Consider the following 23,917-nt stretch of genomic DNA (forward strand, 5'->3'; position numbering starts at 1 on the left):
GAGTGAAATACTGTCATTCACCAAAGGGCAAATACAGTGTGATTCCACTTATACGAGGTCAAGTTCGCAGTAACAGAAAGCGGGATGGTGGTTGCCAGGGCCTGGGGGAGGGGGAATGGGGAGCTGTTGTTTCATGGGCACAGAGTGTCAGTTTGGGACGATGAAAAAGCTCTGGAGGTGGATGGGGGTGATGGCCAACACGGCATTTTGGATGTACTTTAGTTTGTTTGTTTATTTTTGAGAGAGAGAGACAGAGAGAGCAAGCAGGGTGGGGCAGAGAGAGAGAGAGAGAGAGAGAGAGAGAATCCCAAGCAGGCTCTGCACTGCCGGCATAGCCCGAGCGGGGCTCGAACTCACCAGCCACGAGATCACGACCCTCTGAGCTAAAACCAAGAGTCGGATGCTTAACCAGCTGAGCCCCGCAGGCGCCCCCTGGTGAATGTACTTTAAAGCCACCGAACTGTACGCTCAAAAATGGTTAAGACAGTAACTTTTATGTTACACGTATTTTACCACAAAGAGTCTCCGGTGAAGAATGTAACTCTTACATTCTATAAACAATCCGCTAGGCTGTTTCTCCTTCGTAGAGCAGACCCAAGGCGTAATTGCTTACCTCTAACTAAATGATTTCTAAGCCGTGTTTACTAATTTTAACTTTTTATTTTAAAATCATTGTCAGAATTCATCGACGGTCCTTTTGAAAACCTCAGTACAGAGGTTACGTGAGGGGAAATTGCCACCCTTGTCCCGCTCGGCCCCCCACCCAGGCCCTGCCCCACTGTCGGAGGCCCGAACCCCTTTGAGCCATTGGGTCTTGGGCTGGCTGATCCGGTTGTCCCTCTAGATGGACTTTCCAGCCTTCGCCGCCCTGCTCTGTCCCCCGGGAGGCTGATCTACATGGATGGTGTCACAGGGCTCCCTTGGCCAGGCTTCCAGTTGGTCGTTGCCAGCGGGGGAGATGATCATTATTTATCCTGCCCACCACCCCCATCCTGGAACTACCCCCCTACCAACCCCCCCCCAGATGTGGAGGTTCCAAAGGTGCCCCCGCTGCTCCAAGGTTGAGCCCCAGCTCAACCTATTGTGTTTTCCCTGCCCACATCTTGGTAAATAGTTCATTGATTAAACTCTTCTCAGTTGCCCCATTGGGTATATTGCCTATTTCTTCCCAGGACCCTGACTTTACCATTTAAAAGAAAAATGCCACGGGGCGTCTGAGTGGCTCAAGTCAGTTGAGCATCCCACTTCGGCTCAGGTCATGATCTCACGGTTCGTGGGTTCGAGCCCCTCGTCGGGCTCTGTGCTGACAGCTCGGAGCCTGGGGCCTGCTTCCGATTCTGTGTCTCCCTCTCTCTCTGCCCCTCCCCTGCTCGTGCTCTGTCTCTCTCAAAACTAAATAAACATTAAAAAAAATAAAAATAAAAATGAAATAAAAATGCCTCATGTACGTGTAGGGGAGTTTGGAAAAGGGTATCAAAACTCAAAGAAAGACGATACCCTAAATCCAAAGGTTTTGCGTATCTTTCATCTATTGATGCAGCTGAGAAAACATGTGTGTTTAGTAATACTCAGCCCCTAAAATAGTTTTCTGCCTCCGAACTCTGAAACACATTCTTTATATGTAAAGGTTTAACGCAAAGTTGTTGTTTTTTTTTTTTTAACTTGATTGATTTCTCATTGTTTTGGTCTCGATCAGAAAAATTATTTCAAACATTTCTGTTTCCCCAGGATTTTCACCACATCTGGAGCATGAACACTGGTCCAAAATACAAACAGGGGCTGAGCAAGGAGGGAGTATGTTACTCGCGTATTCAGGGTTTAATTAAATGTTTTCTCTGCTCCAGATTTATTTTTCCTAAGTCAGCCACATGCCTCTACACTATCTAATGGGATTCTGTGAGCAGTACTTTGGGGCCAGTACTTTGGGGCCAGGAAGCTCTATTTCCTGATGGGGCCGCAAGGTTCGCCCTGGACCGAACCAAAAATGTCCCTGGAGACTGCAGTGTGCTCCGGTCTCTTTTCGGCACCCGGACCCCTGTGGTTCTTTGGTAGCATCTGGAAGGGTCTTTAGTTGGAAACTCTGCCCTCCTTAGGCTAACGGGCAGTCATCTGAAGCCTGAATCCAAAGCACAGGGGTGTGAACGGTGGGGACAGCTGGGTCCCATTCATCCCGGCTTCCAACCCTGCTTCGAGAATGTTCCTGTTCCCTGCTCTTGGATCTACCCCACCTCCTGCTCACCTCTGTGTTCCGTTCTTAGTTTTGCCAGCCATTGTCTATTTTCTTGGCTTCCCGAGCTCTTCTGGTAAACGCTTTTCTGCCTGATTTACATGCATTGATCTGCATAACTTGAAGGAGAATGTACAGGACTGCGTGCAGGGGATGGCCAGGAATCCTATGTGCTGGTTGTTGCTTGTACCACTTTTACTGTTGTTATTAAAACCTAAATCACATTTGCAGCACATAACTTTATAAAACAGTATCAGGGGCAAAATGAAGCACAGAAGTCACACACACCTTTCACAAACGGCTTCATTGAGATACAATTCACACATTACACAATTCACCTACTTCAAGGACACAATTCAACAATGTTTATTAGGTATGTGCAACCATCACCACAGCCGGTTTCAGCACATTCTCATCACAGCAGAGAAACCCCGGATCCTATAGTTATCACCCCCACCCCCTGCTCTCCCCTAGCCCTGGGCACCCGGTAACCTATTTGCTGTCTCTACAGATTTTCCTATTCTGGTCATCCACAGGAACGGAATCCTAGAATATCTTGGTCCACTTGGGCTGGTAACAAAAATGCCGCAGACCGTGTGGCTTGAACAGCAAACGTTTCTTTGTCACAGATCTGGAAACTGAGAAAGTCCCAAGTTCAAAGCACCGCCAGATCGGGTGTCTGATGAGAACCCATTTCTTGGTTCGCAGATGACCGTCTTTTCACTGCGCCCCCAATGGTAAAGGGGACGAAGGAGCTTTCTGGAACCTCTTGCAGAGGGCAGTGATCCCATTCATGAGGGTTCCACCCTCATGACCTAACCATCCCCAAAGGCTCCACCACCAAATACCATCGCATCGGGGGTTAGGTTTCAACACATGAATTTGGCAGTGGGGGGGCGGGGGACACGCAGACGTTCGGTCTATAGTATATAATATGTGGATTTTTGTGACTGGCTTCTTTCAGTTGGCACAACATTTCCACGGTTTCTGCAGTTGAGCATGAAGTGTCCTCACTTCATTCTTTCTTATGACCTGCTCATATTCTACTGTGTGGCTATACCACATTTTGTTTATCCATTCAGCAGTTGATATGGATTGTTTCTACCTTTGGGCTATTGTGAATAATATGGCTATACCCACTCATGAACAAGGTTTCGTGTGGACATATATTTTCATTTTGGGGGGGGGGAAGATGCCTAGGCGTGGGGTGGCTAGGTCCCACGGTAACTGTGTTTAACCGTTTGTGGAACTGCTGGACCATTTTCCGAAGTTTTACGTCCCCAGAAGCTCACGCATTTTTTAATTCCCTAAGTTAAGCAGGAACCTCTATTTATAAATCAGACATCGTAATCGAACTTGTTACCGTGGCAGCTCCTACCACAGTACTCTGATGACAAGAGCCCCATCAAAACGAAGCGATTATTATATTCTTTTCTGTCCTTATAGCTAGGACTGACAGTCAGCGACTTTATAAATTATCTTTCCAGGGGAGCCTGAGCTAATAAATCCCCTTTGCAAGTAGGAGCACAAGGATTGCTCTGAGATTTTATGAAGGCCGTTAGCTCAGAGGAGACAAATAGTTCTTCTCCTGAGCCATTCATCCTGCGCAAACGTGGCATGTGTTTGCTGCCTCATGGTGCCCTTCCCAACGTGGGAGAAGACAACTTACGAGAATCTGAACACGATGTGTCAAAAGACGAAACGAAAAGTGACGAAAGATGAGACGCAGGAAGATAAACCTCTACCACGGAAAGAGACGGGAATTAAATCAAATCCGTGCCAATTACTAAAGATGCAGCTGGGTGTGTGATGTAAGAGAGGGCGCAAATGGGGGTCTTTTCAATTAAATTAATTATTTTAATAAACGCGGCAGCATTGTGGAAAATGTGCAAATGCCTACGATGAGAGGATTTTTCTTTTTTTTATTCCTTCCCTTTCAGCTACAGAAAAGCTACACGAGCTTTGACCTCTGGTAGCAAAAAACCTTGTTTGTCAGCAGTAATTCACAAGAATGATGCTGTGGTCACTATGCTCCTGCTTCTCTCGGGCCATGATTTCATCAGTGTTCCCTGTAAAACAATAAATGCCCAGTCATATGATATCGTTGATAATACTAAGATAGATGTGAGGCGAAAGTATCTTTTTGGTTCTGATTATTGTTTTGTGTTACTGATTCTCAAAAATCACAACAGCAGTAGATGTGGATGCCACATTGGAGATGAGTGGTTTTTAACTCCAGGGAAACAAGCTCATTGGGGAATCCGGTGAAAACTGGATTTTCTACCTAGAAAAATGAGCAGGGACCATAGATTATTTCGGGGTTTCCGGTTTGGCGTCCCTGGGCCAGCCTAGCCGGCAGGGTTGCGAATGACAACCAGAGAATCTTAGCTGTAGATTCTCACACAACAGATGTCTTTGGACTCTGCTGACTGGGCAGAAAAAAGTCCCAGGTGACAGGAACCTGTAGGACAGGCACGAAAATCGCCTCCGGTGGTGGCTACGGGTGACTGTCCTTCCTCCTACACGATGGGAGATGCTTTAGGACATTCCCGACTCTGCATTATTCATGCCCAGAGCCATGTGACTTGTTCTCAAAGTCCCCTGGGGCTTCGGGCCTCCCTAATTCCAATCTCCCTAAAAGTGAGCTCAAAATAAAATCAAGGTTCATGATGTCTGATGTTCCAGTAAATCCAAGGGCTCCTCAAAGCTAAGCTGGACGCATCCCAGGACCCTGGGACAGGCTGTGTAAGTAATGGTGAGGCGTCCTGGATTTGGGACGATCGAGGACAGTTGAGTGTTCTGCCTGGATGTTCTGGGATAATTCCTCTGGTGCATCAGAGGGTGCCTGATGTGGTGCTTGGACTTAGGATAGAAGGATCCTTCAGATCCTTGCAGAGCAAATCCCCCATAGTATCTCTGGAAACGAAGGAAGGAATCTTCCAGACTCACCCCAATCCAGGTTTCCGGGGGGGGGGGGGGCGGGGATTAACATCTGAGATAAGGGATCTTATGCAGAGGAATTAGGGTCAGGACAATTTACACCCTCACAGAGCCAAGGGGATCAATGCCACAGGGGAGAGTTTCTCTAGCTCTGGCGGTGACTGCCCTGAGAGACCCCCAGCCCTCCTGGGTCGACCTGTGGAGACCTTGTACAACCCTCAGCAGAGCCCTCCCCAAAACGAACTGAGCTGACCTTTCTCATCAGTTCTGCAGACTGGGAGCTCAGACCAAATTTATTTATTTATATAATGTTTATTTTTGAGAGAGAGAGAGAGTGAGCAGGGGAGGGGCAGAGAGAGAGGGAGACACAGAATCCGAAGCAGGCTCCAGGCTCCGAGCTGTCAGCACCACAGCCCGCTGCGGGGCTCGAACTCACGTGAGATCATGACCAGAGCTGAAGTCGGACGCTTAACCGGCTGAGCCACCCAGGCTCCCCAGACCAAATTTATCCGATTTAGAAAATGATGCGTAACAGGGATTTTTCAAAATTATTTATTTACTTGTTTTTTTTCTTTAGCTAGAGAAAGCGCATGAGTCAGGGGGCGGGGCAGAGGACGAGAGAGACGCGGGGCTCGATCCCACGCGCCTTGGGATCGTGACCTGAGCCAAAATCAAGAGTCCGATGCTCAATCCACTAAGCCACCCAGGCGCCCCCAGGGATCTTTTTTTCAACGCTAAATCCCAAACCAGTGGGTGTTTACCCCCCCCCAGTCATGCTGAGCTCCTGGCTACCTCAGGATGACGGCCCCCATATTTATTGTTTCCTGGGAGGTGTATCAGTTAGCTTTCGCTGCATAACAACCCACCTCCAGCTGAAGGGCTTTAAACAGCACATGGTCCTTCATGAGTCCGTGGTTGGTGTTTCACATCGGGCTCAGCCGGGCTTCCTGCTCTGGGTGGGCTCTGCTATCTCCACCAGAGCTGGCTCGGAAGGGCACGACGGAGCTGGGATGGCTCTGGACAGCCGAGATGGCTGGACCCTCTCTCCCCGCGGCCCCTCGCGCAGCAGCACACTGGCCAGGGCTTGTGGACACGGTGCCACAAGGGTTCTCAGGACCGGGCAGAAGTCCCAGGGTGTCCAGGGGCCCAGGGACTCACACGTCAGTGCATCTGCAACCGTGTCCCGGTGCAGACTAGCTCGCAGGCCGGGCCCAGACTCAGGCTGGGAACACAGACCCTCCTCTTACCAGAGCGGCTGCAAAACCTCCGTGGCCACACTGACAATCACCTGACAAGGACAGAAGCCAGCCAAGGGCCCAGCCCTGAGCTCCCAGACAGAGATTAAGTCCACAGTGAGGAAACAGTCTGAAGCTAAGCACATTTAGTCAGTTGAGAAAGCATTTTCTCTAAACTTCCCGAGCTACCTTACTTACCCAGAACCAAACCTGGCATATTAAGGTCATCGAGCCCCCTCTCTAAGTCAAAAAGTCCAAGAGAAGGAGTGTAAGGGCATAAGAAAAGTTCCCACAGGGCACGGAGAGGAAGTGGGAAATGTTCCTGGCAATGGGGTGGGGTGGGGGGTTGGGGGGGGGGCGGTGGGGAGAAGTCAAAGGTGAGAATGAGTTCCACCTCTGAAGTCATTGCCTCCACCCACCCAACCCTCCTCTCGGTTCAACCTGCAGACGGAGAGCAGTAGAAAACCCCAAACGTTTGTAGGGGACTCTGCCAACAGTGCTCTCTGCGCCGGGTGCCGTTTGCTTCTGTGGGAGCAGACAGCTTCACAGGGGGCCTGTGTGGGTACCAGACAAGAAGGGGCACCGAGGCTGTTCAAGCACAGGGGGGCCTGCGAGCCCACCCAGGTTCCGGGACCCGGATACCACGTGCAGATAAGCCAAGGGTTTCCACCGGCCCCAGGATTCCTAGTTGCAAGCCACAGCGGCAAAAGTGGGGCTCCTGGTGGGCTCGGACGGTTAAGCATCCGACTTCGGCTCAGGTCATGATCTCGCGGTCCGGGAGTTCGAGCCCCGCGTCGGGCGCTGTGCCGACGGCCCGGCGCCTGGAGCCTGCGTGGGACTCTGTGCCTCCCTCTCTCTCTGCCCCTCTCTTGCGGACGCTCTGTCTCTTTCTCTCAAAAATAAACATTTTTTAAAAGTTTTTAAAGGAAAAAAAAAGCAAAAGAACGTTGGTGAAAGGGTACAGGGAAGCCAGAGGCCCAGAACAAAGCCGGATGCGATGGCCAGCGCCATCATGAGGCTTCTTTATAGAAATGTCACTGGCTGGCAGAGACCTGGTGTCGCAGGCCGACACGCTGGAGGCTGACACAGGATACCGAAAGCTTGCCGCACACAGGCCATCAGGCCCAGAATGCCTCCACCAGCGCCTTGCACCGACAACACCCATAAAACAAATTCCTTCTCTCCTGCTTCTCCACCTGTCGCTCGGAACCAGTCTCTCCCGGGGTGGGGGGCGGGGGCGCATCTGAGGTGCATCTGTGCTTGAGTTACGTAGCCTTGGGCAGCGAGGAAGACCTGGGAATCGGGTCCAGGAAATAGGGTTTCTAAGAGGGGAAACTCCCTAGTTGCCAGAAGGGGGTTCCAATGACGCTGGACAGCCCGGCCATGACCGTTTCCACGGCTGAGAAGGAAGGGTCACCTTTGCCACCGAGGCGTTGCCCTGACCAGGGGTGGAGGCGGCAGAGCCGAGAGACCGGCCAGGGTTCGAGCCCCGCAGACGGTTCCGTGCTGACACCGTGGAACCTGCTAGTCTCTAAAGTCAACAGCGTGGCGGTGAAATGAATAAGCGGGCACCGTCTTTCCCTTTGCATGGGTGTGGGTCTATCTGCTGGAGAAGTTGCTAGGAGGAAATGGCTGGCTCAGGGGGTCTGGGCGTTTGTAATTTTTTTTTTAATTTTTTAAATCTTTATTTATTTTCGAGAGAGAGAGAGAGAGAGAGACAGAGCACGAGCAGGGGGTGGGGGGCAGAGAGAGAGAGAGACACACACACGACCTGAACGGGGCTCCAGGCTCAGAGCTGTCAGCACAGAGCCCGACGCGGGGCTCGAACTCGGGAACCGGGAGATCATGACGTGAGCGGAAGTCGGCCGCTCAACCGACTGAGCCACCCAGGCGCCCCCTTTGATGGAGTTTAATAAGCCACAGTCCAAAGTGCTTATAACAGTTTACGCCCTGCACTCCCACCAGCAACAAGGAGGGCATTTTCCTCCCATCGCATCCAAAGTTTTGAACGTCTAGGTCTACCCCTCATCCGTTCTTGTATTCGGGTCGGGGTCCCAGCACCCCACGAGGAAGGCCTGACACTACTAACCCTCCGAAAAGAACCTGTCCCTTCCCACCAGTCCCTCCCACCGCCCCTGGCTGGCGCAAGCCACGCCCCTCCCACCTGCACACTGGGCATGCACCCCGGCTCACCTGCCGTCTGGTGTCTTCCTCCACCCTTCCCCACACAGCAGGTGGCCGGCCCTGACCGGCACCCATCGCCTGCTGAGCCAGGCGCGGAAAACAGGACAACCCCCGGTACAGGATCAAATCTGTTTTGTGCACTTGTGACGAGTTTGCCCTGCGGTAATGTCCGAGCCCACTGGAGTCCGAGGACCAAGTGGCTGCACCCGGGTGAGGGTTCAGACCGTTGGTTCTTGAGTTTTGCCCAGAGGCGTCACAGACACCCCCCCCCCCCCCCCCCAGATATGATCCTTGCATCCCTCTGTCCCATGCACGAACACCCGGGCTTGCTCTGGAGAAAGGAGAGCAAAACGTATTCGTTGCAGGCCACGTGTGCGGAGGGAAGGACTGGAAGGCCCCCCGAGGCCCCGCTAAGGATCAATTAATTTAGAATTCACTTCAGCAGATTGTTCTGCCAAGGGGAAGGAAATACAGCTAAAATGACGAATGGGCCCTGTGAGGCCTACGGGGCTCAGAGCCACCCGTGTCTCTGGGCTGGAGACCAGCAGGCAGAACTTATTACAAGAAACGTACAAAAAAACCAAAACAAGACAAAAAAAACCCCAAAAGCAAAAAACTGGTTCTTTCAGTCCACGGGAGAGATCCAGGCGAAAAGACCCCTGTCCAGAGATCCACGTAATGGGAATGGAATAAGGACCCAAATTCCTGGCGCGTGGGGAAGGCCCCACATTAAATGGCGTGGTCGGTGTTGAATTTCACTTCCCCTGGGGCATTTGAAGGGGAAATTCTCAGAAACCTGGGCTGGTGATCATTTCCTTGACAGAGGTGCCACCAGAAATGGATGACCCTCATACTGTCACACCTGTCTGCCTGGCTGTTGTCCTGACTCCGAGGAAACAGGCACGGACTGTCCAAGGTCACCCTAGGCAAAACTGGAAGTTCAAGCCATGCGTCACAACTTTGAGGTCTACACATTCCCGGTACAGCAAGAGGCAGGGTCCACCCGACAGAAAGTGTGTGGAACTAAGCTGAAACTCCTGGGAACTGGGGGGTCCTGTAAAAACCCTCGTCCCAGGCTTTTAACGCAAGACCCTGTGACTCCAACGCCGACCGTGACTATATCGAGAATCGCAGAGAAATCCTTGTAAAGTGTTTAGAAGAAGAGCAGGGGCTTCACGCAGCGGCCCTCTTGCCCTCTTTCCCCATAACGCAATCCTCTCCCACGGGGTCTCCCCGGTGCATGAAGCAGAATCGGCCCAGGCTCACTGCTCCCCCTGGGTCTTCAGGCGCCCTGGGAGGGAGGGCAGAGAGCCCTCTCCACAGTTTGCCATCAGGGTGTGCCTCCTTTCCGTCGTGTCGGGGAGGTTCCCAGGCAAACAGGTGGAGGCCAAGGGCCACTCAGCCCAGGTGTCCCCGAGCTGGCTCCTTCCTGGCTGACACAGTCGCCTTGCTTCTTCCCACCTATCGGGAGCCCACCCGCCAGGGGAGCAGCCATGCCCTACCTCTATCGGGCCCCAGGGCCCCAGAAGCACCCGGTGCCCAAGGACGCCCGCGCCACCCACTCCTCGGGCCAGAGCTTCGAGCAGCTGAGGCAGGAGTGTGTGCAGAAGGGCATCCTGTTTGAGGATGCAGACTTCCCAGCCGACAGCTCCTCTCTCTTCTACAGTGAGAGGCCCCAGATCCCCTTCGTGTGGAAACGGCCAGGGGTGAGTACAGCAGGAACGGGGGGTGCAGGCAGGGGTGGGGCTCAGCAGCCCAGGAGAGGGGGTCCTGGGAGGGGGGGCTGCACACACACACACACACACACACACACACACACACACCTGCCAGGCACATCGGCCGAATCCACTGTTGAGATGCTGGGCGGTTTGCACGGGAAACGACACACAGGGGGCACATATGGGCAGGTCAGGGATGCTCCCGGGTGTCTGGCTACACCCCACCCCCAGCTCTCTGACTCCCACCCAGGGGAGCCCGGGACTGGGGCCTGGCTCCAGAGAGGGGCCTGTCAGCCGGCCGCAAGTGGGGATCAAAGCGTATCCAAGCCAACTCTCCGGTGACACGTTTTCGCCGCATGGGCGCACGTGACGTGCCTGTAGCTTCTGGCCACAGCCGGGGTGCTCGGTGTGGATGGACAGTCGCTCAGCAAGCAAGTGCTCAGTAAGGGGATGCACGGGACGCACGGAACACAGGGCTTCTCTCCCCGAACCACGCATCTGCCTTCCCGGAGGGGAGCCGGTGTCTGAGCTGCCCCACCCCCAACAGTCTGGAGGAGATGGTCCCCAGGGGCGCCAGCACGAGGAGTCAATATTTGCTGTGCTGGTTAGTCAGGCCTTGACCTCTGCCCGGGCGCCGCTGGCCGTCATTCCCTCCAGGCGGGGACTGGCCTGGGAGCGGCTCCCGTGGGGACGGGTCGCCACGGGCAGGGCGAGCACAGAAAGGGCTGGGCTGAGACGCTGGGTGGACCCCCGCACAAAGAGTGACCGCAGGACATTTGTCAGTTTATCATGGGTGCCCTTGGGGCCAACACCTGTGGAAAGACGAGCAGGGGTGGGCGGAAGGAGCCCCGGGGGGCTGGGATAGGGCCCCACGAAGGCCTCGGCCAGCCGCACGGGACGCTCTGGAGCTGGGATGGGCTCTTAGAGTCGCCTGGTGTGGGGGTGACCGGCCCACCTGGGTCTGTGCCCTTCACCGATGAGTCACGGGATGCGGTACCCCTGAAAGCCATGACCTTGGAAGAGGCAGCTTTTTCAGCACCCCCAACCGGGGGAACAAGACCCTCCTGGCTGCTGGGGGGTCTTTTGTCTTCCATAGAAGTGGGGGGGAGGGTAATGATGCCACCGGGACCCCCGAGGGATCCCAGAGTCCCAGAGCTCAGCTCTAGGAGCTAGTCGTCTTTGCTACCGATCTCCCTTGGGATTGCCCCAAATGACGGGTGAGGCCGCCACCCACAGACCAGAGCCCCCGGCACACCCCAGCCCCTCTGCCCTCGGCCGAGGGCCCCAACGACGTCTTTATTTATCTTAACTCAGGTCGACTGGATTGCTGTCCTTCCTGTGGACTCAATCTCAGAGTCTGTTCTGCCTTTCACTTCGCGTGCACCTGAGACAGACCTTCCCTTCTGTCCTCATTCCCAGAAACACACCTCTCTGCTTCCTCTCCGAGGGGTTTTGCAGACTTCTGTGAAATCGGGAGCAAGGGCCTGGGTGGGGGGTGAGGACTGATATTCCTCTTGCTGGACGGAGGTCCAGGGTCCCTGGCACAGGGCCGGGGGCCGGGGGGCAGCAGGGAAATGGCAGCAGTGTCCCTCCAGAAGGCCTGTGTGGCTGGGGTGCCGTTTGCATTTCCGCCCTGCACTTAGGTGGTGCCTGCTGGGGCTGCAAGTGCGGAGCTGCCCAGGGGGACCGTGGGGCGGGGTGCCCTCCCCAGCACCACCTTCTTGTCAAACACCGCTGTGCTTTGCAGGCCGGGCATGAACACAGGAGCGGCCGGAATCAGAGAAGCCAGAGGGCGGTCCGCAGCCAGCCTTGCCCTCCAGGGAGCCCAGGGCAAGGGTGCACTGAAGGGGATCACCTGGGGGCCCGCAGTGGGGGGGGGGGGGGTGACACGTTCTGCTTGGGGAGAAGGTGAGATCACCTCCAGGGGGCCGTCTGGAAAGGGCCGTGGGTCTGAGTGGGGAGGGGCGGGTCTCCGGCACGGAGGGCCACGGTGCAGTCAACCAGGGGCCTGTCTTCCCAGGCCCCCGCAGCCCGACTTCCTTAGATGACAAGAGTCTCATCTGGCCTTTTTCTCCTCGATTCCTTGTCTGCCTGCGTCCATCTGCTTTCTTCTATGTGATCCCCTCCCTCACTTCGCAGCCTAAACCCCCGGCCGCACCTCCTTGTAAAGATGCCCACACCCCTCTAGCTTGGGTACACTGTGGCATGGGGCCATGACTGCCCCGCCCAGGCGGCTGGCCCCTACCCCTGTGCCTCCAGAGGCCGAGGGCTGTCCTGAGAACCCCCCCCCCCACCAACCCCGTGTCCCCAGGTACCTCCGCGGCCCTGGGGAGCACGCCCCTGTCAATCATAGGGCCCGGCCTCTCCGAATTTGTTAGAACTGTGACTTTGCCCCTTTTTAAATTGATTACTTGGTACAGAAAAGTCTATGCTGGGGCTGAGCCCCTGATGATGTACCAAGTGAACGAAACAGGCCCCGAGCAAACATGCCTCCGGAACGAACCCCAGGCACACAGGCAGGGCACCCAGATACACACAGAGCCAGCACGCGCCTGAGACATGCACACGGGCCATCTGTGCCCCACGCCTACACGGGTCGCACACGTTTCACACGCGTGAAACTCACATCCGTCAACACGTGCGGTCACGTGGCACATGGCATCGAACACTTGGCCGCGCGGCGCCCCTTCTTTGGGCATGCGCATCCTCAGACCCTCCAGGACGGCGCCCGTACCGCCCGACCCCCGCCGCTCACGGGCACCCGGCAGGGACCGCTGCCCCGGCCGCGCATCCGGGGACCCCCGGGCTTGACACCGGCTGGCTGATGGGTGTTCACTTGGTGACAGTTTCTGAGTCTTCTCCCTTTGTATTTTCCTCCATCAAACCACAGTTTGGATGCAATTCGATAAAAGTCTCCTGGACAACAACAAGTGATTGCAAGATGCAGCCCAGAGGCCGCGGCAGCTGCGGGCGTAGTGGGTGCGGGGGGGGGGGGGGCGGGGGGGAGGATGGGCCGGCGGGAGGCGGGGGAGGGGACGGTTGAGAGAGGGAGCAGGCGGGGCCCGTCGCCCACGGCCCATCTGGCCTCCAGGTGGCCCGGCACCTGCCACAGCCTGCTGGGCAGAATCTGCCAAGCTTCAGTCCATTTTGCATCCACTATGGGAGTGAGCCACCGCGGCAGTGGGGGTCCTGCTTGCTGGGGCCCTATAGCGCCCCCTGAGGGCGGCTGGCTGCGCAGGGAGCGCCGTGGGAGGCCCCCGGGTGCCCCTTCGGGGCAGGGGCTCCAATACACGTTCCGTACCTGGCGCCGAATGTCCAAGGTGGAGGAGGGCGGTCTGTGTGTCGCGCGACAGAGGCTGGAGAGGTTAGATGGCCTGCGCCGAGCCCCTCTGCTGATCGGGGAGGGCTACCGCGGGGACCTCACCTTCCCACGGCCCGGCCCTGAGCCGCCTGCAAACCCCCTGGGGAACTGGGCTCACGGAGGGGACACAGCGCGTGTGAGAGGGTCCCCACCGGCCTGGTTGAGGAGCTGTCCCCCACCACGTTGTGCTGCCCTTCCTGCCCTTCCGGAGATTAGGGTGATCCAGTGACAGCCCCCCCCCCCCCCTTCAGCCCGCCTGGAGCTAAGGACCGGACTGGAGGGGACTGCATTCTGGATGTTGCTCAGACCTCTGCTAGGCCTGGCGAACCCATGGCACGGTGTTCAGAAGTTCTCCTGGCCCGAGTTTCCTGAAATATTGGAAAATGAAGCCAAGCGGCGCTCTCTGGGCAGATGTTCTGGGGGTTGTCACTGTGCCAGGCGGGCGCATCCTGCGGTCTGCAGAGAGAACACCATCATTGTATACTTTGGCTCTTTGCCTTGAGAAGTCCTCCTCCCGGCAAAGAAATCGCCGTCCTCTGGTGATTGTTTGGGACACGGGCCAGAGGAGCAGCAGGGTCCCGGGGAGCTTGAGGAAACCCCTTCAGAGCAGAGCTGTCCCCTGAGGCATCCACCCTGGGACTGGTGAGGACCTCTCCTTCCAGTCCTGTTTCTGGAAATAAGCAGGAAAGCCCCTTACTCAGCCTGCACTCAGATCCAGTTAAAATGACCAAGCGTCTGCTGTATGCCAGAACTTTCCTCTCTGTCTCATGATTTGTTGTTTCCTCTCCCTGGACCTTCACCCGACTCCCTACTCAACTGCCTGCTTCTCGGAGACGCCCTCCCTGACTGTTCCAGCTAAAATAGCCTGCACCTCACGCCATCATTTTCCTTCCCGGTGCTTAGCGCTCCTGAACTTGTACATCTGCTCGCTTGTTTCCGGTCTGTCCCCCCTCACTGGGCAGGGGGCAGGGGGTTTCTCTGTCTTGGTCTTTGCCATAGTCCGTGCCAGGAATGGAGACTGGTGCCCCAGAAAACTGGAAAGAATATATGAGTTTTATACAATTGCTTTCAAATGCCTTTTTGTTAATGTTTTATGCGTATCTCTCTGTATATATAAGTGTATGTATAAATAACTATGTATACACAATAATATAATATGTGAACTATATAATAGAATATATATAATGCACTGAGGTAAAGTGACATGAGAGATATATGCACATATCTCCCACTATATAGTGTGTATGTGCATGTGTATATGTGTGTGTGTGCATATATATATATATATATATATGGTAAAACCTTGAACTGCAAGTAACTTGTTCTGTGAGTATTCCACAAGGTGAGCAAACATTTCTAATAAATTTTAACTCTATAAACCAGCAATGTCTTGCAATACAAGTAGTACGTGATGCCCAACGTCACATGACCACAACTGAGCCAATGGTTCTCTCTCTCTGTCTCTCTCCCTCTCTCTCTGTCTCTCTGTCTCTCACCGCAGGATTGTGGGTGATCATCTCCCATGCTCAAACGCTCAGTCTCAGGCCATGGTGTTTGGCAGAAATCAGAGATTTTTCAGGATGTTGGAAAGTTCCCGCAACTGGGACTCGTGTATTTTTTGTCGCTTCTAAGCACCTAAGGACAGTCCTTTGCTTTTCCATACAAGAGTGAGCTTAGGAATGCTTTGCTTCATTCTGGGTCATTGGCTAGGTTCCTTGTTAAAGTTGCACCAAAAGAAAAAGATGCCATTGAACCAACAAACAGCCGTGATTCCATCAGTGATAGTGAAAGTCGTCCTACACAATAACCCTCCTCTCTCTTGTCTCCCTCACACCAGCCACGAAGCTTTTCAAAGGGAAGTACAGGTTAATTTGTTTATTTTTTCTTTATATTTTGCATTTTCCTTATTTTGTTATATCACAGTATTGTAATCATTCTTATATGAATATTTTTGGGTTGCAGAACGAATCATCTGAGTTTCCATGATTTCTTATGGGGAAGTCCGGTTTGATATACAAGTGCTTTGGATTACAAGCATGTTTCCAGAACGAATTATGCTCGCAAACCAAGGTTTTACTGCATATATATATACACACAATACATATTTTAAAAAAGAAAGAAGCTGGGTGGGGAGAGTGGAAATTTGTATTTAATCCTAGACACCAGTGTGTGGCGTATTACCCCATTAAAAAAAAATTTTTTTTAATGTTTTTATTGATTTTTGAGACAGAGAGACAGAGCATGAGAACAGGGGAGGGTCAGAGAGAGAGGGAGACACAGAATCTGAAACAGGCTCCAGGCTCTGAGCTATCAGCACAGAGCCCGACGCGGGGCATGAACTCACGGACTGTGAGATCATGACCTGAGCCGAAGTAGGACGCTTAACCGACTGAGCCACCCAGGTGCCCCTGTATCACCCCATTTTAAGATGAGGCATTTGAAGCCCACAGAAGGTGTAATGCCCGTAAGCCGGGAGTCAGGATTCGAACTCATGCTCCCCCTAACTCCTAGCCCAGGGCCTGAGTGGCAGTGAGAACCTTCGGTTCCTGGTCCTGCTTTGCAGCCTGGCATGGCAGGAGTTGTCTGACCAGAGGACTGCACTGAGGGACCGCGCAGAGGGTAGGACCTCTCCCCAGGGGATGAGGGATGTCTCCCAGAGACAGGCCCAGGTTTGTGGCGTCCCTCCGTAGGAAAAGAATCAAATACAGGAAAGAGCCCTCTGCTCCCAGAACGGAGAGAGACCCTGCAGCTGCTCTAAGCACACCGGCCCAGGACGTGGTGGGCCTCACTTCAGTATCGCCTTTGTTCTTCCAGGAAATAGTGGAAAACCCAGAATTCATCCTTGGAGGGGCCACCAGGACAGATATCTGCCAGGGGGAGCTTGGTAAGTGGGGGAGATGGGGCATGGAGAGAGGGGGGTTGGACAGAGCACCCGTAGGGGCCAGCAGGAGAGGGCCTCTGAGCTGCCTCTGTGACAAGGGCAGCACAGGACCCTGGAAACCCAAGGGGCACAGGGTTTGGGGGAACAGCACTGCTGCCCCCTGCTGCTTCCTCCTCTCCTCCCTCCCAGTCTGCCAGTCTGTGCCCCCAGATGGAGCCCAGAAGACTCTGGGCGACTTGTACTCTTGTTCCCTGGGGGTGGGTGTGCCTACGGTGTGGGGCTCGCGACCCAGGAGTTTACAGAGAACAGAGATGCCCGGTGACGCCGGTCTGGCTCCCTGCACCATGACACAGCTAATGCATTAACTCATCACCATGTCAGCCTCCCAGTGACCTTTCCAATTTTATAAATGAGAACCCGAAGCTGAGGGAGGCTAAGTAACATGAGTCACAGGAGCGATAGCTGGGCAGTCGGGATCTGAACTTGCTCTTAACCATTATGCCGCCCAGGGGCTCAGACTTTGGGGCACCCCCCCCCACCCCGGAGCTTCACAATCTCCTTCCTACAATTGATCCGAGAGTGCCCCCCAGTCAGTTACATTGGATCTTGCATTTCAGGATTTAGTCCAAAATTGGACTGGGTTTACCTTTATTCTATTTATGGAAAAAAAAAAAAAGACCTTCTAAAAAAAAAAAAAAATACCAGTGGAGCTGTAAGCTTATGAGGCCCGGATTCACAGCTGACCGTGCTCAATGACCCAGCTACCCAAACATTGAACCCAGACTCACAAACCTAGAGGGATGTTAGTTGGTAGATAGATTGATAGATAGATAGATAGATAGATTGATAGATAGATAGAAGATACATAGACGATAGATAGATAGATAGAAGATACACAGATAGATAATAGATAGATAGATACATAGATACATAGAAGATACATAGATGATAGATAGATACATAGATACATAGAAGATACATAGATAGATGATAGATAAGATACATAGATGATGATGATGATGAAGATAGATAGAAGATACATAGATGATAGATACATAGATACATAGATGATAGATACAAAGAGAGATACAATGATACAACATGAGTCCACTTACCCATGGATTTTTTTTTGTATAAATATAGTATTGTACTGCCAATGGATTTTCTCTTCCTCATGACTTTCTTACTAACATTTTCTTTTTTCTACCTTAAAACTTTTTTAAATGTTTACACTTAACATTTCAGAGAGACAGAGCACGAGCTGGGGAGAGGCAGAAAGGGAGAGGGAGACACAGAATCCGAAGCAGGCTCCAGGCTCCGAGCTGTCAGCACAGAGCCCGACGTGGGGCTCGAACCCACGACCCGTGAGATCATGACCTGAGCCGAAGTCAGACGCATAAGCGACCGAGCCACCCAGGCGCCCCTCTGGCTTACTTTATTGTAGGCGTGCAGTACAGGATACATATAACATTCAAAATATGTGTTAATTGACTTATCACTAAGGCCTTCAGTCAACAGTAGGCTACTGGTTGTTAATTTTAGGGGGAGCCAGAAGTTATACATGGATTCCCAGTTGTGCCAGGGATCGGTGCCCCTTACCCCCATGTTGTTCAAAGGTCAACTGTACATAGATGATAGAATTAGACAGCCTTGCTAGAACTTTGACCTTCCGAAACTATTTACATTCAGATTGGTCTTCACTTGTTGAGGGTAAGCCTTCTCCGGGAGACTCTGTCTGTCCCTTCCTCATCTTCTCTCTCATCTCACCCCCAAACTCTTCCTCTATCTCCCTTCACTGCCCCCTCGCTTAGAAAGTCATCGTACAGGCTTCTTTGTGTTTCAAAGTTTTTGTTTGTCACAGGAGTGCAAACACCCATTTGGAATTACAACTGCATATTTAACCTTAGCTGGTGTTGATTGTAACTATTATTTTGTTTTCTTTATTTTTTTAGTGTTTATATTTTTGAGAGAGAGAGAGAGAATGAGGGAGGGAGGGGCAGAGAGAGAGAGAGACACAGAATCCAAAGCAGGCTCCAGGCTCTGAGCCATCAGCACAGACCCCGACGCAGGGCTCGAACTCACAGACCGCGAGATCATGACCTGAGCTGAAGTCGGATGCTTAACTGAGCCACCCAGGTGCCCCTGTAACTAGTACTTTATAACAATTTTATTATTTCCAAATACTGTACATATGTGTGCACAATGAGGGCTAACAATAAAATGAACAGCTGTGAGTCTGCCACCCAAAATAAAAGCTAGAACATCACCATCTCCCACCTCTCCCGGTTGGCGGCCCCCTGCCTGCTATTGTCTGTTCATCCGGCTGCCCAACAAACTGACCTTGAGAGGGTACCCTTATTCTGGGCATAGCGCTGGGATAAGCAATACCCTGCATCCGTACGGGCCCAGCAGAGATAAAGCAATATTGCTTTGCTCTTGAGTTTTCCCCTTTGGTTTAAGTTGTGTGAATAGCCCGGCTTCTGAATCTCCTCCTTCAAACGCTCAGGGCATTCCTGGCTGAAGAGACACGATCTGCCACACTCTCAGGAAAAGAAAGGCATTTTCCTGCACCAGGCAAAGCCATAACTTGGAGAAGAGTGGGGAGGAGGTCAGCCCCACAGCAGGGGCCCCTCCATCAGACCCCAGAACTGAAAGCAGGGACCGCCTCCCAGGAGGCACTCAGTCAACCTTGCTGAACAAATGATCCTGTGTCCTTTCTCATTACCATCTCCCCAAGGCCGGACCCCAGGCTGCCAAAGAGCGGCTGAGGCATTCGAAACCTGTGGCATGTGCCCCCTAGGGAAAGCCAGAAGCAGAGCGACTCTGGGAGTCGTTTCCCTGATGCTAGGCCTTCTGTGAGTCTCTCCTGCCTGTGCACAACAATCAGAAAGGGGTCATGGGGTATATGGTCTTTTCCAGAAATGTGAGCCCCGGGGAAGCCCGGCTGAGGGCGACGGGGTCTTGAATTCCAACGACGGTGGTGGTATCTATGGCAAACAGATAGATCTGGGAGAAAACAGAGGGGTTCCTGTTGGTTAAATGGATACTTCCAAATATCTGCTCACCCCTAGTTCCCAAGCAGCAATGAAGAGAGGGGCTCATTCCATTCTCAACGCAGGCAAGTGGCTGCGTCCGTCTGGTACAGCGCAGATCACTATGGTCTGAGATCTGACTGCACCTTGCAGTTGTCCTCTAGATGTGTGTTATCATGAAGACATCGCTGCAGAAATCCTTAGATCAGTCAGCAAACCTTGACAATGAAAAATAATTGGAGGCGCGCCTGGGTGGCTCAGTCGGCTGAGCGTCCGACTTCGGCCCAGGTGGTGATCTCGCGGCTCGTGAGTTCGAGCCCCGCGTCGGGCTCTGGGCTGACAGCTCAGAGTCTGGAGCCTGCTTCGGATCCCGCGTCTCCCTCTCGCTCTGCCCCTAACCCACTCGCATTCTGTCTCTGCCTCTCTCATAAATAAACATTTTTTAAAAAGTTAAAAAATAATAATAATTGGAGCTACTGCGATCTCTAACTACACTGAGTCTGGGCTGTGGGGAGGCCTCGGTGCCGTAAATATACTCCCCAGGCACTTGCAAGGGCTATTTCTGAGGGCCCCCTAATTTCCTGGGCTGCGCTTATGAATTGCCTATTTACCCAGCGCATGCTGACACGGACATATGGAGGCTTCGCCCTCTGGAGGGGAAGTCTCTGGAACTGCACAGAGCTGATGCATAACGGAGCATATGTCTGAAACCCAAGTGAGCGTATCCTATAACGCTGGCCAGCCGACAACAGCTGTGCGTGATAAACCGGGCAAGGGAAGAGCCAGGAAGGGAGGCAGAAGGTGGCAGGGGCGGGGGGGTGGGGAGCAGAGGTCTTTGGTGGTATTCTGTCCGTTTCCTTAAACGCGGAAAAGACGCGGCCACATCTGGAACGCCCCCACTTCTGCTTCTGGCGTAGAGTTTCCCAGTTTACTGTGAACTGGGCGATGAACACTGTGATTTATGGCCTTCATTTCGCAGGCGACTGCTGGCTATTAGCTGCCATCGCCTCCCTGACGCTGAATGAAAAAGCTCTGGTTCGAGTCGTCCCCCAGGACCAAAGCTTCGGACCCGGTTATGCCGGGATATTCCACTTCCAGGTAAGAGGGGGCCTTGGCCGGTAGAGCTAGGTCTTTGGGGTCCAATGTGACGCCACCCGCCTCTTCGGCTGCTTGGTAATCCCGGGAGGAATGCGCCCCCATCTGTGGGAAAGCCGCACCCCAAACTGGGCTTTGTCAAGGGCTAACGTCTAAACGCACTCGAAGGACCGCGTTCGGAATATATCCAGAACTTTGGCAAGTCTGCAGGCCCACGCTACAGGTTTTCGTCTTTGGAATATCTTGTGCGTTCAGCGTAAATGGCCTAAAACCTTATACCTCTCAGGGAGTGGATTATTTCTCATATTTTTCTCAAACCGAGAGATTCTCCTTATTGACGAAACACAGATTTGGAAACGTGTGTGAGGGTAAGAAATAGAAACAGAGAGAAGCACTGAGACGTCACCTGCTGGGGTCCTGGCAGGACACGCGTCGCCCCCGTGGGACCCGCGCAGAGCCTCACGTGGGCACGGCCTGCCTGGGAATCCGTTTGCAGTTTTCTTTCCACTCTGTTCCCTGTCCTCTCCCCACCTCTCCCTGTAGTCCCTGTGCAGAGCTGCCCACCCACGGATGCCCGCCCATCCCTGTGCCTCTGTGGGTGACCTCAGGCAGATTTCCTAGGGACCCCGGCCTTCACAAGCTGTCTGGAGAAACAAGGACTGATATCGAGCTCGTGGGGTGTTCACAGAACTAAAAGGATCCGATGAAGGGGGCAGCACGGGGCAGGCACGCATTTCTGTCCCGACACGCCTGGGCCAGCCCCGTCCCCTCCGTCCCCAAGGCCGGCAATCTGAGTTCTGACATGGATGCACTCACACACGTGTGCATGCATGCACACGAATGCACGCGTACACGTATGTGAACACATGCGCTCACACACGTACCTGGACTCGCTTATAGGTACGTGTGTGAACACACAAGAACGCATGCGCACGTACATACGGGTGCACGCACGCTCACCTGGTGTCGGCACACGTGGCACGAGTACGCCCCACCACAGCCTCTCTCTGCGTGTGAATGGCCAAAAGAGATCAGTTATAGAGTTTCCGCCCCCGGGCAAGGAGGCAACTCAAGAGGCAGGGACATCCAAGACAACCTGCGATTGGCGGAGAGAGGGACATGGAGAAGCGAGCTGCACAGCAGCGGAGCAAACCCCACACGACCCCCTTCGCTCGGGAGAGAGGAGCTAACTCGGCCCACTGCAGTGTCCACGTGTGACCCTGGCTTTGATGGGTCGACACTGGGTCTCCAATCCGCTGCCAGCGGTGGGGTGGGATGCTTGGTGGACAAAGTCCAGGGGACCCATCATGGAACCCACGTGTGAGTTTCCTCAAGACCCTAAGGGAGGTTTGGTCGGAGGGAGGAAGTGCCAAGGGAGCCCGGGGTGGGAGAAAGAGCCAAGCCTTTACAGATGGGGCTGGACCTCCCCTGTGCCTCACCCCCATGGTTTCCATCTCCCTCCGGCCAACAGTTCTGGCAGCACAGCGAATGGCTGGATGTGGTCATCGATGACCGACTGCCCACCTTCAGGGACCGCCTGATCTTCCTCCACTCGGCCGACCACAGAGAGTTCTGGAGTGCCCTGCTGGAAAAAGCCTACGCCAAGTGAGTGCCCCCTGCAGGGCCAGGCCAAGGGCCAGGCAGGTCCAAGAAGTGGTCTCTATCCCCAGAGCCTTTTCAGAGAGCTTCAATGACCAGGGACACAGAGTTCACAGGTGTGGCCCCGTGTGGCCAACCCTCTAGGGGCTTGGTCAGGCTAGGAGGTGGAAAAGGAAAGTGTGGATAGTTTTCCTGTCATGGCTTAGCTGTGCCCATTCTTGGGCAGAGTGGTGACACACGTCCCTCTTCTCTCCCTGTGTCACGAATCTGGCCTTCCGAAGAGCTGGGAGGGGAGGTGGAAGAAACTCTGGATGTGTTGACAGATCTTGGCTCTCCCGACTTCCCACCGAGCGCTGTTACAGCTCAAACATCTGGGCTGTGGTAAAATTTACCATTTTAATCCTTTTTCAGTATACAGTGCCGTGGCATTCAGTGCCTTCACATTATTGTGCAACCGTCACCTCCAGGGGCCACAGCCTGTGCTTTCCAGGGCTGGGTGAGCATAGCTTCCTTCTCGGTGAGCCCAGCACAGGGAAATCCTCCCCCAGCAGCCCTGGAAAAGGCTTTGGGTCAAGAATTCCAGCTGGTAGGAGTCAGTGGAATATGAAGGGTATTCACTCAAAGAGTGAAGAATAAGTTTCCTAAAAAAGAAAATCTGTGTTTAGTTTTTGGTCATTAGAAGAGGCCCAAGATGATTGGGATACACTTCACCAAAAACATGGACAGGGGGCAAATAAACACATGGAAAGATGCTCAACATCATTTGTCACTGGGAAACTGTAAATTACAAACAATCGCGAAATACCACCACACACGTACAGCATCAATTTCTGACAAAGATGTGGGCAACAGGAACTCTCATTCATTGGTGGGAGGAGCCATTGAATGGCCATGGGGGGAGCCATGGTGGCCCAAATGGGTCATCCATTTTGGAAGACAAGTTGGCAGTTTCTTACAAAACTAAACACACTCTTACCTAATGAATCATCAGTCACATTTCTCGGTAGGTGAGTCAGGTAAAAAGTCATTTCTACCCAAATGACTTGGATACAAACTTAGGTCCACACAAAAACCTGAACACAATTATTCGCAATTGTCAAAGACTGGAAGCAGCCAAGGTGTCCTTCAAGATGAATGGGTAAATAAATGTGGTACTTTCAGGCAATGAAGCATTATTTAGTGATTTAAAAAAATGAGCTATCAAGCCATGAAAAGAAATGGATGAATCTTAAACGCATATTGCAGAGTGAAAGAAGCCAATCTGAACACACGACATATTGTATGATTCCAACTGTATGACATTCTGGAAAAGGCAAAACTATGGAGACAATAAAAAGATCAGTGGTTGCCAGGAGTTCAGGGGGAGGGACAGAGAGGAGTAGGGATGAATATGTGGAGCACAAAGGATCTTTTCTTAGGGTGGCGAGACTATTCTATAGGATACTGTAATAGTAAATACATGATGCCATTCATTTACCAAACCCATAACCCTTTACGGCACAAACAATGAAGCTTAATACAAGAAGATTTAAAAATCATCGAGAAAGGGGGCGCCTGGGTGGCGCAGTCGGTTAAGCGTCCGACTTCAGCCAGGTCACGATCTCGCGGTCCGTGAGTTCGAGCCCCGCGTCAGGCTCTGGGCTGA

At 53.1% G+C, this 23,917-nt stretch overlaps 1 protein-coding gene across 2 annotated transcripts in view; it reads left to right on the top strand.

Annotated features, from left to right (window-relative positions):
* The first annotated feature begins 10,004 nt into the window (after positions 1 to 10,004).
* Positions 10,005 to 23,917, top strand: part of CAPN9 (calpain 9) — a 43,876-nt gene continuing 29,963 nt past the window's right edge. For both annotated transcript variants that reach the window (XM_078434234.1, XM_078434235.1), the window contains exons 1-4: positions 10,005 to 10,292; positions 16,480 to 16,549; positions 20,558 to 20,676; positions 22,145 to 22,278. In XM_078434234.1, coding sequence (XP_078290360.1) covers positions 10,080 to 10,292; positions 16,480 to 16,549; positions 20,558 to 20,676; positions 22,145 to 22,278 — 536 coding nt within the window. In that variant the 5' untranslated portion in view covers positions 10,005 to 10,079. The remainder of the gene's footprint in view (positions 10,293 to 16,479; positions 16,550 to 20,557; positions 20,677 to 22,144; positions 22,279 to 23,917) is intronic.

This window comes from Panthera onca, chromosome D2, assembly GCF_046562875.1.
Source record: "Panthera onca isolate mPanOnc1 chromosome D2, mPanOnc1 haplotype 2, whole genome shotgun sequence".
Taxonomy (NCBI): Eukaryota; Metazoa; Chordata; class Mammalia; order Carnivora; family Felidae; genus Panthera; species Panthera onca.